Raw genomic sequence first — 14,276 nt, 5'->3', positions numbered from 1 at the left:
TGATTTGTATTTCTTCTATTCCAATACAAACACTATGTGCTTTAATATGAATCTTTGTATATTTGATTTTTGTTAAATGAATTTTGGTTTTCTAACTTCATTCCGTTGTTGTAGAATTTCAATCAATTGTTTCAACCCTGATAACACTGGTCAAATTTGCTTTAATTCTCTATGCCTTGATTTGCTTCTCTGATCAATCCTAGTGTCGTTAGTAGTCAATGGTGCATTAATTACAGCTTTGAACATGTATTCTATGTGCAATATATTTTTCTTTACATTAAAAATTAAAATCCTTTTAAGCTTGGTCAAATCAGCATGTGATTTCTCTCTTTGTGCTTTATGTTAGGGTCTGATAGTCTACTTTATTGCCTTTGATTTGATTCCTTTTCGTTTGAATTTTAACTCACTAAATGCCAAAGCTTTGACTACCTTTTTTGGTTATAAAAATGTGTGGTTATTAGTTGTTCTTCTTCATAAGAAACAACCAGCTATTTTCTCTTCTGCTATAATATTTTTCTGCAGTTTTCCTACACTCTTTTGCTCTCACTAAATCATGGAATCAACTCCTCCATCATCCAAGAGGATGAAGACAAGGGCTGTGAGAAGCGGAGGTAAACTTGAAATCTGGTTTGCAAGAGAATCTGAATTGATTGAGAAAATCCTACATGAGACATGTAGGAAAGTTGTCAATACTCCAAAACTGGTTTCCTTCAGCTAGATGAAACAGCAAAACCTCATTGAAGTGAGGAATCTCTTGAAGGAACAAAAGCTGAAGCGGTTTCTTGAAATGTCTGGAAATATATATCCAAATTTGGTTAAAGTCTTCTATACAAACCTTCAATTTAATGGTGATAATCTCAGCTCTCATGTGAAAGGGGTGGGCATTGAGATCACCCATGAGGTTTGGACTGCCATAACTTGGTTAAAGTACACTGGACTGAGAATCAATAAAGGCAACCTAGGAGTGGTGGAAGAATTTAACAAGACACAATTCTACAAGAGTTGCCTTAAAAATCGTATCTTAAAAGTGAGGAATTTTTCAGTTGGAGGATTAAAGTTGGATGAGAGGCTCACTGCCTTCATCATCTCCTGGATAGTCTCACTAAGGGGTAGCAACCATTCCACTCTCTCAGAAGAAGACTTGGTTCTGATTTACTACATCTTGAACAAAGTCAAGCTGAATTGGATCCACATCTTTATGGACCACATGCAAAAAGCAACAAGGTTAGTGATTTCCATTATCCTTATGCCATTTTGATTTCTAAATTTCTACACTATTTTGAAGTGGATTTGGAGGAAGAACTGGCTGAGGTTGTGAAGCCCTCAAGTGAAATCAATAGTGGTTCCCTAAGCAAAATGGGGTTTACCAAAATAGGTGGAAAGTGGGTGAGTAAAGATGAATATCAAGCTGGTCCAAGTGGAGCTCATGCTGAGGAAGGAAAAGAAGCTACAACAACCACAGAAGAACCTACTGCTGAGGTATATGAAGTTGGACAAAGCTTTGATCATATGAATGAGAGGATAACCTCAATGTCTCCCTTTGAAAGGCTCATGGTGAGTAGGATGGATAACTTTACTGAAAATCAAAGAAGCCTTCATGAGTTATGTGAGACAAGGTTCCAGAATATGGATTCAAGGTTCCAGACCTTGGATAAGCAAATTGAGGAAGTACATAATCAACTCCTTGATCTGCAATATGGCAAGGATGAATGAAGCAAGTTTACAACTTTCTTTTACAATTCCGGTTTAATTTTCTGAACAATTGCCTTTTCCTTATGCTATTTTTCATCCTTTTTTCACTTTATTTGTGAATACAAATAGGGGGAGAAGTGGTTTGGGTTGAAATGTTCTTATCTGCACCTATTTTTGCTTGAACATTGCCTTGACTGTTTTTAAGCTGCTACTATAATTCTGAATTTTAATCGGTTAATCCTGCGATTTAACCGACTGTTTTTCTACTGCTGCACCTATGCATGTGTTGTCGGTTTTCACAGTGATTTGGTTGATGTTTCTATTTAAAAATCACCTAGTGGAACTGGTTGTGGTGTTTGATTAATCTGGAATAGATTATACTATGTTTCTGCATCTGTTTGTGATTGCAGGTTGTGCCAAATTCTAAACAGAACATTCCAAAGCATCCCAGGGATTTGTCTTCATCAAATAGGGGGAGAATGCGGAAAATGAAGCTTTGATGCCTCCAAACCTATGAAGAAAGCTTGAAGCCAGTGTTGCTGTGTTTGAGGTTTAGTTCTAGGTTGTCTAGAATTTGTAAAGTTCATTCTTAAACCAATGCATAGCTAAATCAATATGTTTTGGAAAAAGAAAAATATTTTTCTAAGAAAAGTGAAAAACAACCGCTTGATGTTACAGTTTAGTCGGTTGTTTTACACTCAGCTTGATTGGAGGGTTTTTCAAACTGTTTTTTGGTTGACTAACTGTCAAAACCAATTCAACTGGTTAAAACGACATTTCAACCGGTTGATTTTTGAATTTCTTAACAGTGTTTCAAAATCTTGTTAAATCTGTTTTCAGTTGATTTGAAACTGTTTTAGCTCGTGATTATCTGCCTAAAATGGCTAGATTGAAGAGCTATAAAACTGGTTACCCTCAATATTTAAAAACACACAGAAAGTGAGATTAAGAAAGATCTTTGAGGGAGATTTGATTCAAGCTTTGCTAAGATTGCCTAAGGTTGTGCAAGTGGTTCAAGAAGTGAATTAGGAGCTTTGTGATTTCCTGTACTCCAGGTGTAATTTGTTCCTTATATTCCTGTAATTGTTTTTCATTTTGTGTTATTGTAAAACATTGAATCTGTAAGGTCAGAGGTTGTTCTGATTGTGATTGTGTGAAAAGGCAAAGAGGGTGTGTGCTCTTGTGGGATCAAGATCACCTCTTTGCAGTGTTGTGTGATTGTAATTTGTTGTTGGTTACTTAGTGAATACCTAGTGGTTTTCTGGGGACTGGATATAGCTCTGGTAAGGAGTGAACCAGTATAATTTATTGCATGATCTTCTCTTTCCCTCACTCATTTAAAATCTTATTGAATTGTGATTTTAACATTGGTGCCATAAACAATCGGTTAAGACGTAATTTCAACCGGTTGTTTTTCTAATAGTTGGTTTAACAATTTTGTTTTCTGATTTGTTTATCTGTAAATAAATATCAATCTTCATTCTTAACATATATTTTCAAAAACTTCCCTTAAGCAATTCACCCCGCTCTTGTTAAGGCCATTAATACTTACAGACCTGGTTATTCGTCTGATGATGCTCCATAGAGGCAAACACCTGTTTAATATCGAGCTCCGTGCATAGCGTGCATAACTTCTAACTTGCAAACTGGGTACCACTATCGGATACCAAGTGCATTGGGATCCCGAAACGATAGACATTGTTTTTCCACACAAAGTGATGAACCTTGCGGACGGTTATCTACGCAACTAGCTCAACTTCTATCCACTTAGTGAAGTATTCAATAGCTACCACGAGGTACTTCATTTGAGGAATTCCCATAGGGAAAAGACCTAAGATGTTTATTCCCCAGGTATGGAAAGGCCAGGGGCTATGTATTGACAACAACTCCTTCGGGGGCGCATGGTGCCAATCAGCATGCTTCTGACATTGTTCGCATCGTTGTGCGTATATCATACAATCCTCCTTCATAGTTGGCGAATAATACCCAACTCGAACGACCTTCAGCGAGAGAGCTCTTCCTCCCACATGGCTTCCACAAATGCCTTCATGGAGCTCTGCCATGATGCGGGTACACTGATCCCTGCTCACACAAGTGAGGATGGGATGAGTGTAACCATGACGAAACAACTTTCTATCCACCAGGGTATACCTTCCCGCATTCCTCTTAACCACCTTCGCCTCTGTAGGCTCTAGTGGGTGTATACCATCAATTAGGTAGCGCTGATATGGTGTCATCCAGGTCTCTATCACGTCGACCTGCAAGATTTCCAACGATTCCTCTCCCAACAAGGTGTAGGTGCTTATCCTAGGCACCTTCAAAGTTTCTTGCATCTTTACCATCTGCCTTAGACGATAGTTCTACCATGAAATCAGTATATACCTAGCCTTTAATAGGCCCTCTGGGTTCGTACTGCACGCCAAACTCAAACAGGTCGACTGCCCAACGAACCTGCCATGTCAGGCTTCTGAAGGACCTTGCGGATAGGAAGATCGGTCATCACTATTACAATTAAACTTTGGAAATAATAGCAGAGTTGTCGTTCTGCAAATACCACTGCCAAGGCGGCCTTTTGAATAGCTTGATATCATACCTCCGGTCCCTGAAACACCTTGCTCACGAAGTAAATAGGCCTTTGAACCTTGTCTTGCTCTTGCACAATGACCGAACTGATTGCTTGATCGGTGACTGCAAAATAAAGATGAAGGGGAGTACCTGGCAGTGACATACAAAGAACAGGCGGGCTGGCCAGGTACTCCTTCAACCTAATGAATGCGTCTTCACACTCGTGAGTCCCTATGAAACAATTGTTCTTCTTCAGGCATTGAAAATAAGGGTATCCCTTCTCTCCTTCAACTGATGAGAAACTGGACAAGGCGGCCATGCGCCCAATCAGTTGTTGTACTTCCTTCACACTGGCAGGGCTCCTCATCCCTATGATTGTTGCACACTTGTATGGGTTCGCTTCTATACCCCCTTCAGTGAGCAGAAAGCCAAGGAACTTCCCTGCTTCCACCCCAAACACACATTTCTTAGGGTTCAACTTTAAATTATACTTGGCTATCGTACTGAACAACTCTTCCAAATCATTAATGTACTAATCCTTTTCTTCTGAGGTGAAGACCATGTCGTCCACATACGCTTGTACATTTCGCCCAATCATTGGGGTGAGGATCCTATTCATCAACCTCTGATAGGTGGCACCAACATTCTTGAGACTGAAAGGCGTGACCTTGTAGCAGTAGCTAGAGAGCTCGGTTGTGAAGGCGGTCTTGCTTTCGTGTCAGGGGTACATGCGAATATGATTGTACCCCGAGAATGTGTCTAGGAAACTCAGCAAACGAAAACCTGAGGCATTGTTCACCTAGGAGTCTATGATGGGGAGTGGATAAGAGTCCTTGGGTCAGGATTGTAAAGTCGACGCACATCCTCCACTTCCCATTAGCCTTCCGTACCAATACCACGTTTGCTAACCACTCAAGGTATTGAATCCCCTTTTTGTGGCCAGTCTTGAAGAGCTTCTGCGTCTCTCCCCTGATGATCTGACGCCTCTCCTCATTAAACTTCCTTCTTTTTCTACACTACCGGTATGACCTTCTCATCCATAGTAGGCCTATGGTACAAGAAGTCTGGGTTTATCCAGACATGTTCGAGGATGACGAGGCAAAAACATCCATATCCCCGGATATTACTCCAACTATCTTGTCTTGTGATCCGATCGGTCATCGGTAGTCGATGACATCAGCATCAGAGAACCACGTGGACCACTCGCAGGGTGACACGTGGACCAGGTGGCAGAGAGGTAGGGGGACGATCGCCAAGAGAGGTGATCGGTGGTCAGTAACCAAGTTACCACCGACAGATCAGGCGACAGAGAGGTCGGGGGACAGATCACCCAGAATGGTGATCGGTGGTCAGTAGCCAAGTGACCACCAGCAGACCAGTTCCCAGACTCACGCCTGGAGGCAGAGCGCGAGTAGCGAATAAACACTGATCAGTCATCGGGTGTATTGTCATCGGGGTCTCGTGTTACACGCAGTTAGACTGGGACTAAGGTTCCCAGCGAGAGCGTTACGCATGGACCTCGCATGGGCACACCTCAAGGAATCATGCACGAGAGTGGCCTGAGGGAACTAGTAAGCCAGTCGGTGATTGGTGATTCCCTCAACCCATTACGTGCGTGTCATCCTGAAGGGTAAGTCGCCTACACAGAGAGTAACGTTTGGAGAGTGCGCCTAGACCAGCCACACCCGACGTTCTCCTAAGAGTATGCAATTTGCCCGGATAAGAGAAGCATCCTGAGTTACTCCGCAAGGGTGTAGCTTAGGCAGACAAAGAGAGGCGCTAGAGCCCTTCCAGTAAGTGACACGTGTGTGGTTAGATGTGAGTTGCAGGCCTCCACGTGTCAGCATCTGAGAGGGTTTAGGGTTTAGGGTTTAGGGTTTAGGGCCAGAAGCAGGGAAAGAGAGATAAAAGGCAGAATCAGAGTGAGAGGGGAGGAAGAAAAAAAGATATAGAAAAAACAGAGTGCAAGTTTTTTCACACACACACATTTTTACTAAGTTTCCAGTTTCTGGTGGTTCTGTCGAACTAACTTGATCGTCGGAGTGCAAACGGCCGCTAGAGGCGCCGTCTGTGCATTTTGCAGGTCACACTTTGAAGACATCTGAGAGAGAGAGAGTTCAGAAGGTGATTCTTCAGGAGACGCAGTCGCGAAGACAGGGCAGAAAGTGTTACGAAGCGATTCACCCACGTTCAAGTTGCCGGCAGGATCATTTGGCGCCCACCGTGGGGCCCGAGTGAATCGTTGTCCCACATATACCACAGTTTTTAAGCTCACCAGAGTTTTATCAGTTTCTCTGATAGAGAAGATGCCTAGAAACAGACAACCATCACCTGCGCCATCCGCTGACGAAGGATCTGTGACAATGGCGCAGGTCCTGGAAATGGTGTGCACGCTGCAGGATAACGCTGCAGCGTCGAAAGTCGAACAAGAAAGGATGCAGATGGAGTTGGCTGCGTCGCAAAGCAGGAACGACGAACTGAATCGTGTCAACGAAGAGTTGAGAAGAACGCTGCAGGCGCAGAGGGAGCACGTCGTTGACGAAAGGGTGTCCAGGCAGCCTTCACCTCCAAGGGCATTTCCCATGCCATTCTGCCCCGAGATTATGGGAACCATGGTGCCTTCTAACCTGGTGGGGGTAAAAGCGTCGTTCAAAGGGGTAGAAGACCCGGAGGCGCATCTGACGGCATTCCACACCCAGATGATGTTGTCCGGGGGCTCAGACGCTGTATACTGCAAGATGTTCATGAGCACCCTGAGCGGAATCGCCATGGAGTGGTTCGTGAGTTTACCAGAAGGGCATATCACGTCGTTCTCTCAGTTCTCGAAGCTCTTCATCGAGCAATACATCGTCAACAAGGCACCTGCGGTGGTGTCCTACGACCTGTTCGACGTGCGCCAATACCAGGGGGAGTCGCTGAAAGACTACCTCAACCGTTTTGGAGCACAAGTGGTTAGACTACCCAGCAAAGATGAAGATATGCTTGTGCACGCATTTAAGAAGGGAGTGCTGCCTGGCCCTTTCAGTGAGTCTCTCATCAGGAGCCATCCCAGCACTTTTGCAGAGATCCGACGGCGTGCGGTGGCGCACATAGTGGCAGAAACAGAAGTTTCTGAGAAGAGGGGAAGTGCTGCACCACCCAGACCGCGTGGAGGGCAAGGAAAACCACAGCAAGCGAGGGTGCATGAGACCAAAGAAGGGAAGAAGGTGCGGGAAAAACCTCGTCCCTATGCACCAGGCAAAGACCAGAGTAAGGGGCGTGCAAGGGAGAATAACGCGCCCCCAAGATACAACTTCATGGTGGGGTTGGCGGATCTCATCGCCCTTCCTGCCGTAGCAGCAAGACTACGAGTACCAGAGAAGACAGACAAGGTACTCGGAAGGAAGAAGAATGAATGGTGTGAGTTTCATCAGGCCTTTGGACATACACTTCATTCCTGTTTGGCGCTGGGACACCAACTGGCAGAGTTGGTGAAGTCTGGTTTTCTAGCAGATTACCTGCGTGAGCCACAGGGTGATCGCGCGTCAGGATCCCAAACTGGAGAGCAACAGCATGAAGTCCCTGTGCATGGGGAAGTGCAGACGATCGCTGGAGGCTTCTCTGGTGGGGGATGCACAGCTTCACAAAGAAGGAGATACACTCGATCTGTGATGGCGGTAGATGCAGTGAATGAGAGTCATTACCCTGAGGTGGACATTGTCTTCAGGAAGGCCGACCTACGAGACGTTGTCCCACACGACAACGACCCTGTGGTCATTTCTCTCGTCACAGCAGGAAGACGAGTGCATAGAGTACTCGTAGATCAAGGAAGCTCGGCGGATGTCATGTTCTGGCCAACATTCAACAAGCTACAGTTGTCCCCTGATCAGTTGAGACCGTATGCTGGTTGTCTCTACGGTTTTGCAGGGGATCAGGTAGAAGTGCGAGGATACATCGAGCTGAGGACAACGTTCACTGACGGAACGACAGCCCGCACGGAAAAGATAAAGTACCTGGTGGTGAACGCCCCTTCTGCGTACAATGTCCTGTTGGGGAGGCCAACGCTCAATAGACTGGGCGCAATACCATCGACAAGGCATATGAAGTTGAAGCTACCGTCGATGGAAGGGGCCGTGATAACCATCAAGTCGGATCAGGCTGAGGCAAGACGCTGTTATGAGAACAGCTTGAAGCAAAAAAGAAGTGTGTGCCATGTCACCACAAAACCACCACCAGGCATGCATGAAGAGCGATTGGCGGTCAGGGAGACACAAGGCGCTCAGAGGATGGAGAAAGCTGCGGTGGGGGGCTCCCAGGTGGCCCAAGTCGAGGAAGAAGAGGAAGGCACGATCACTCCTCGCGAGTCAGGGATCGCGAGAGCGATCATTGCCAGTAAGAGGAGGCCCCACCCAGCTGAAGGATGGGTCGAGGTGGACATCGGGGGAAGAAAATTCAAGTTGGGGGGATCCTTCATTGAAGAAGAACGAAGGCTGATCATGCGTGTGATTGAGAAGCACATGAATGCCTTTGCATGGTCATCATCCGACATGCCAGGAATCGACCCCGATTTCCTCTACCATCGTCTATCAATGGACCCCATGGTTCGACCCGTACGGCAGAGAAGAAGGAAATTTAACGAGGAGAAGAGGAAGGTGATCCACGACGAAGCGCAGAAGCTCCTTGACGCAGGGCATATCAGAGAAATCCAGTACCCCGAGTGGCTAGCGAATGTGGTACTGGTGCAGAAGGCAAGCGGCAAGTGGAGAATGTGCGTGGACTTCACTGACCTCAACAAGGCGTGCCCCAAGGATTCTTACCCCTTACCCAGTATAGATGCCCTAGTCGATAGCGCATCGGGGGGAAAGTTGCTCAGCTTCTTGGACGCTTTCTCGGGATACAACCAGATCAGGATGCACCCAATGGACGAATGCAAGACCGCGTTTATGACGGAACGGTCTTGCTATTGCTACAAGGTCATGCCATTTGGGTTGAAGAATGCGGGGGCTACCTACCAGCGGCTCATGGATAGGGTGCTCTCGCCCATGCTGGGGAGAAACGTACACGCCTATGTAGATGACATGGTGGTTACGTCCCAAGAGAAGAAGCATCATGCAGCTGATCTGGAAGAGCTATTCGCCACCATCGCCAAGTATAGGCTGAAGCTCAACCCTGAGAAATGCATATTCGGTGTAGAGGCTGGGAAGTTCTTGGGTTTCCTCTTGACAGAGCGAGGAATCGAAGCTAACCCGGAGAAGTGTGCGGCGATCGTGGCGATGAGGAGCCCAACGACGGTGAAGGAGGTGCAGCAGCTCACCGGTCGCTTGGCAGCACTGTCCCGGTTTATGTCTGCTGGTGGGGAGAAAGGTCACCCAAACTTCCAGTGTCTCAAGCGCAACAGCAGATTTCTCTGGACGCAGGAGTGCGAGGAGGCCTTCATTAAGTTGAAGGGATATCTGGCAAGTCCACCAGTCTTGCGAAAGCCCCAGGTAGGCATCCCTCTCCGTCTATACTTTGCTGTTACGGAGAGGGCAGTCAGTTCAGTCCTGGTGCAAGAGCAGGACCAGGCCCAGAGGCCTGTTTATTTCGTCAGCAAGGTGCTGCAAGGCCCTGAAACCAGGTACCAGGCCCTCGAGAAGGCTGCTCTGGCGGTGGTATTCTCAGCCAGAAGACTCAGACACTATTTCCACAGCTTCACAGTGGTGGTGATGACTGATCTGCCTATTCAGAATGTATTGAAGAAACCTGATGTGGCAGGAAGGATGGTCAAGTGGGCAGTAGAATTGTCGGAATTCGATATTCAGTATGAGCCCCGAGGACCGATCAAGGGGCAGGTGTTCGCGGACTTCGTAGTCGAGCTATCATCCATCGCGACACCTGCAGAAGGGCTAGATTTCCGATGGGTGTTATCGGTGGATGGCTCCTCTAATCAGCAAGGAAGCGGCGCTGGGGTCATCCTGGAAGGGCCAAACGGAGTACTGATCGAGCAGTCCCTCCGTTTCGCCTTCAAAGCTAGCAACAATCAGGCGGAGTACGAAGCCCTGATCGCAGGAATGTTGCTAGCAAGGGAAATGGGAGCAAAAAATCTGCTGGCCAAGAGCGACTCGTTACTGGTCACTGGGCAGGTTACGGGGGAGTTCCAAGCAAAGGATCCCCAGATGGCAGCCTACCTGGAGTATGTGCAGCTCCTGAAGACGTCCTTCACTGAGTTTGAGTTAGTGCATGTACCAAGAGAGCAGAATGCCCGAGCAGACCTGCTTGCCAAGCTGGCCAGCTCAGGCAAAGGGGGAAAGCAGAGGACTGTCATTCAGGAGACCCTGAAGGTGCCGCGCGCGTTTGTATCAGACAACCAGGTGCTTCATGTATACAAGTCAATGGAGCGTCTAACGATCGGTCATCGGTCGTTGACTCAAGAGACGCTGAGAGCGCCGAGGGTGAGATCGCGACCCTCAAAGATCGGTGAGTCGATGGAGGTCCACGCGGAGAAGGAACCCCACACCTGGATGACGCCATACCGGCTATACTTAGAAGATGGTGTACTCCCGCTCGATCTGGCAGAGGCCAAAAGAATAAAGAGGGGTTCAAGTAAGTTTACTCTCGTAGATGGAAGCCTATTTAGATTTGGATTTTCTCACCCTGTGCAGATCTGTGTACACGGCGAGCAGTGCACCAGACTCATGTCTGAGCTGCACGAGGGGGTGTGCGGAAGCCATGTAGGTGGTCGCGCTTTGGCAAGTAGAGTACTCCGCGCGGGGTACTACTGGCCGAAGCTGAAGGAAGATTGCATAAGGTTTGCTCAGCGATGCAAACAATGTCAGCTGCATGCAGATTGGCACAAGGCACCCCCTGAGGAGTTGAGGTCCATCCATAGCCCGTGGCCATTCCATACATGGGGGATTGACATCCTAGGACCTTTTCCCCTGGCGACAAGGCAGATGAAGTTCCTCATTGTGGCCATCGAATATTTCACTAAGTGGGTGGAGGCAGAGCCAGTTGCACACATCACCGCACAGAAAGTCGAACACTTCGTCTGGAAGAACATTGTGTGCCGCTTCGGAATACCCAAGAGGCTGGTTTCCGACAATGGCACCCAGTTCACCAGTCATCAGTTGAGGAAGATGTGTGAAGAGCTAAAGATACAACAGGTTTTCGCGTCAGTGGAGCACCCACAAACAAATGGGCAGGTGGAGTCAGCAAATCGAGTGCTGCTCAGGGGGCTGAAGCGGAGGCTAGACAAGGCCAAAGGAGGCTGGGCAGAGGAGGTCCCCAGAATTGTGTGGTCTTACCACACCACCCCACAGTCCAGCACCCATGAGACACCCTTCAGCCTTGTCTATGGGACAGACGCCATGATTCCTGTAGAGATACAGGAGAGCTCCCCCAGATTCTTGAACTTCGTTGCTGAAGAGTCTAATGAAGAGCGTAAGGTGAATCTAGATCTGCTAGACGAAGTGCGAGAGGAGGCCAGAGTCAGTGCTGAAGCCGTAAAGAGAAGAGTCGAGCGGAGGCACAACTCTAAAGTGAGGCCCAGGCGCTTCCAGGAAGGTGATCTGGTGATGAGAAAGGCGCATCAGAATGACATGCCGAATAAGTTATCCCCGAAGTGGACAGGCCCGTACAGAGTGGTGGAGACATTAGAGAACGGAGCCTATCGCCTAGAGACTTTGGAGGGAGGAGCAATCCCCAGAACGTGGAACGCCACCCATTTAAAATTTTATTTCAGTTAAAGTTGTACTGTAATGGCGTTCTCGCGCTAAAAGACACAGGCTTTGTATATGGTGGAAACAGTCGAACAGACAAGGGGGCACTCTTTTCCCTAAAGAGGGTTTTTAACGAGGCCACCCAATTAAAGAAAAATTTCCAGCATATCAAGTGTGCTCAGGTATTAAAGTTAAAATCCTCCTTGCCCCAGGTGCAAGTGCAGGTGATTGGTTAGGCCCTACTTGCCCTAGGCGCAAGTACTGGCACCGATCTAAGTCTTCCTCACCCCAGGTGTGAGCGCAAGCAGAAAGGTTTGAAAAGCCAGGGGTGCTAGTAAGACCAAGAGAGGGAAAGGAAAGGTTTTGACAAAACGTCCTTACCCACTTGGCATACACCAATATTGGCCCAGTAAGACTCTCAGTCAGAAACCTTTCTCACCCCAGGAGTGAGACAGGGAATGAGCGACTCAACTCGCCAAAGGGTGATGACCTTGGGGAAAGGGAAAGGGGTTAGCAAGAAACAATTTCTTTTCCCAAGACGAGGCATCACTTTGAGCGATCGATGTCAAGGTCCTTTATGCACTTAGCGCTAGAGCGACAGAGAAAGCTAAGTAAGGACTAAAGAGCGATCATCGATGAGTTGTCGGTAATTGGCTAGTAGTGCAAAGCAGCGCGCGAGGACTGTTAAACACCAAGCTGAGGGAATAGCCAGTCGAGATCAAGCCGATCGCGCTAAGCCTGAGTTGGTTGACACTTAGTCGCGCGCAAAGAGTAAGAGAAGCAGATCGCGCTAAGCCTGAGTTGGTTGACACTTAGTCGCGCGCGAAGAGTAAGATAAGCAGATCGCGCTAAGCCTGAGTTGGTTGACACTTAGTCGCGCGCAAAGAGTAAGAGAAGCAAATCGCGCTAAGCCTAAGCTGGTTAACACTTAGTCGTGTGCGAAAGGAAAGGCAAAGCCCAAGATCGCGCTGAACCTAAACTAGCTAACAGTTAGTCGCGCACATAAAGGTAAGTGGAGTCCGAAGAAAATACAAAGAAAAATTGAACAATTGAAACCAAGGTATATCACCAGAGATGTTCATACAATTGTCAGTTACAAAGAGTTGAATGGTGCAGAAACATAAGGTTACAAAATGAAACTTTGTACAGAAGAAGTCAAAATTACAGAAGGAAGAGATTCAGGGAGTAGGAGGCTTAAGTTTCCCATCTACCACCGAGTGATGAATGCTGAATTGCGCAAGGTCCAGTTCTGGAAGGACGCAGCGGACTTGCTCGAGCGCCAGCTCGAATCCATCAATGAGGGAATCGGCGCCCACGTTCATCAAGTCCTCTTTCTCCGCCTCCAGACTTCGCCTCGAAGCCTCTGCAGCATCCCTCTGCGTGGTAAGGGTAGCAAGGGAGGAGGCAGCCTCAGACAGCTTGCCCACTGCCTCCTCAAGCTTCTTTTCGGCGGCAGCAGTTGCCTCCTTGGCGGCCTTGAGCATCTCTACCCGCTGAGAATCCTGTTGGCGTAGGGAGGAGTTCTCAGCCTCTAACTCCTCCACCATCTGACTCCGTTCGAGCAAAGAGGAATTCTCAGCCTGTAACTCTGCCACCTTCCAGTCCAGGGGACCAACAGTCTGCCCCATCAAGATCTCCATCTTGATGGTCTCCTGGACCTGCAGCAAGTACTCCCTCCTGGCCTTCTCCACCATGCCTCGCATCAGCTCGACAGACCCCTGAGCGGCTTCAAGGTCACTGTGCAGCGACTCGTTGTCGTGCTCAAGTTCCTTCACCCTTTTCTCCAGGGCTTTCTGCTTGCGATGCTGGTTGGAGAACTCCAGCGAGAGCACCACCTGCTTGGCAAGGTGTGCGTCTATCTCCTCCCCGCTCCAGTCGACGAGCTCCCCATTGCTGATGTGCTGTCGCACCATGGAGATAACTCTGCTGAAGTTCTCATGGTTGGCTCCAGTGTTGCTTGGGCGCGAGCCAGACCCACCATGTTCAGCATTGGCGGTGGAGATTGTCATTGGAGGCGGGGCACACTCTTTTTGAGCAGAAACACCCCCAGCAGGGTGAGCGGATGGACCAGGTGATTGGCCTGCTGGGGGGGAAGTTGGTGGTTGAGAGGTTGGGGGCGATTTTTTGCCAGGAGAAGGAGGACATGCGGGCTCTGGGGCCGGTCGAGTAGAGGGAGAGGGAGGTGGTGAACCTTCCTCTACCTCTACCACCTCTATCCCTCCAGGCTGGAGAGACGAGACCCCCTTGGCTACTGCTTTCTTCCTCTGGCGGTGAATGAGGGGGGAGCCTGAGCTTTCCTCTTCCACTGAGGCAGCGGCAGCAGTAGGTACCAGCGAAGAAGCC

At 48.1% G+C, this 14,276-nt stretch overlaps 1 protein-coding gene across 1 annotated transcript; it reads right to left on the bottom strand.

Moving 5' to 3' along the window:
* Positions 1 to 3,431: 3,431 nt before the first annotated feature.
* LOC137814189 (uncharacterized) lies at positions 3,432 to 13,627 on the bottom strand. Its single transcript, XM_068616784.1, has 3 exons — positions 13,357 to 13,627; positions 4,286 to 4,698; positions 3,432 to 4,052 (listed from the first exon to the last, which is right to left on the bottom strand). The coding sequence occupies exons 1-3, from the start codon at positions 13,625 to 13,627 to the stop codon at positions 3,432 to 3,434; spliced, it is 1,305 nt and encodes a 434-aa protein (XP_068472885.1).
* Positions 13,628 to 14,276: the final 649 nt, after the last annotated feature.

This window comes from Phaseolus vulgaris, chromosome 10 (genome assembly GCF_000499845.2).
Source record: "Phaseolus vulgaris cultivar G19833 chromosome 10, P. vulgaris v2.0, whole genome shotgun sequence".
Lineage (NCBI taxonomy): Eukaryota > Viridiplantae > Streptophyta > Magnoliopsida > Fabales > Fabaceae > Phaseolus > Phaseolus vulgaris.
The sequence above is the reverse complement of the archived record's forward strand: the minus strand, read 5'-3'. Positions and strand labels throughout refer to the sequence as shown.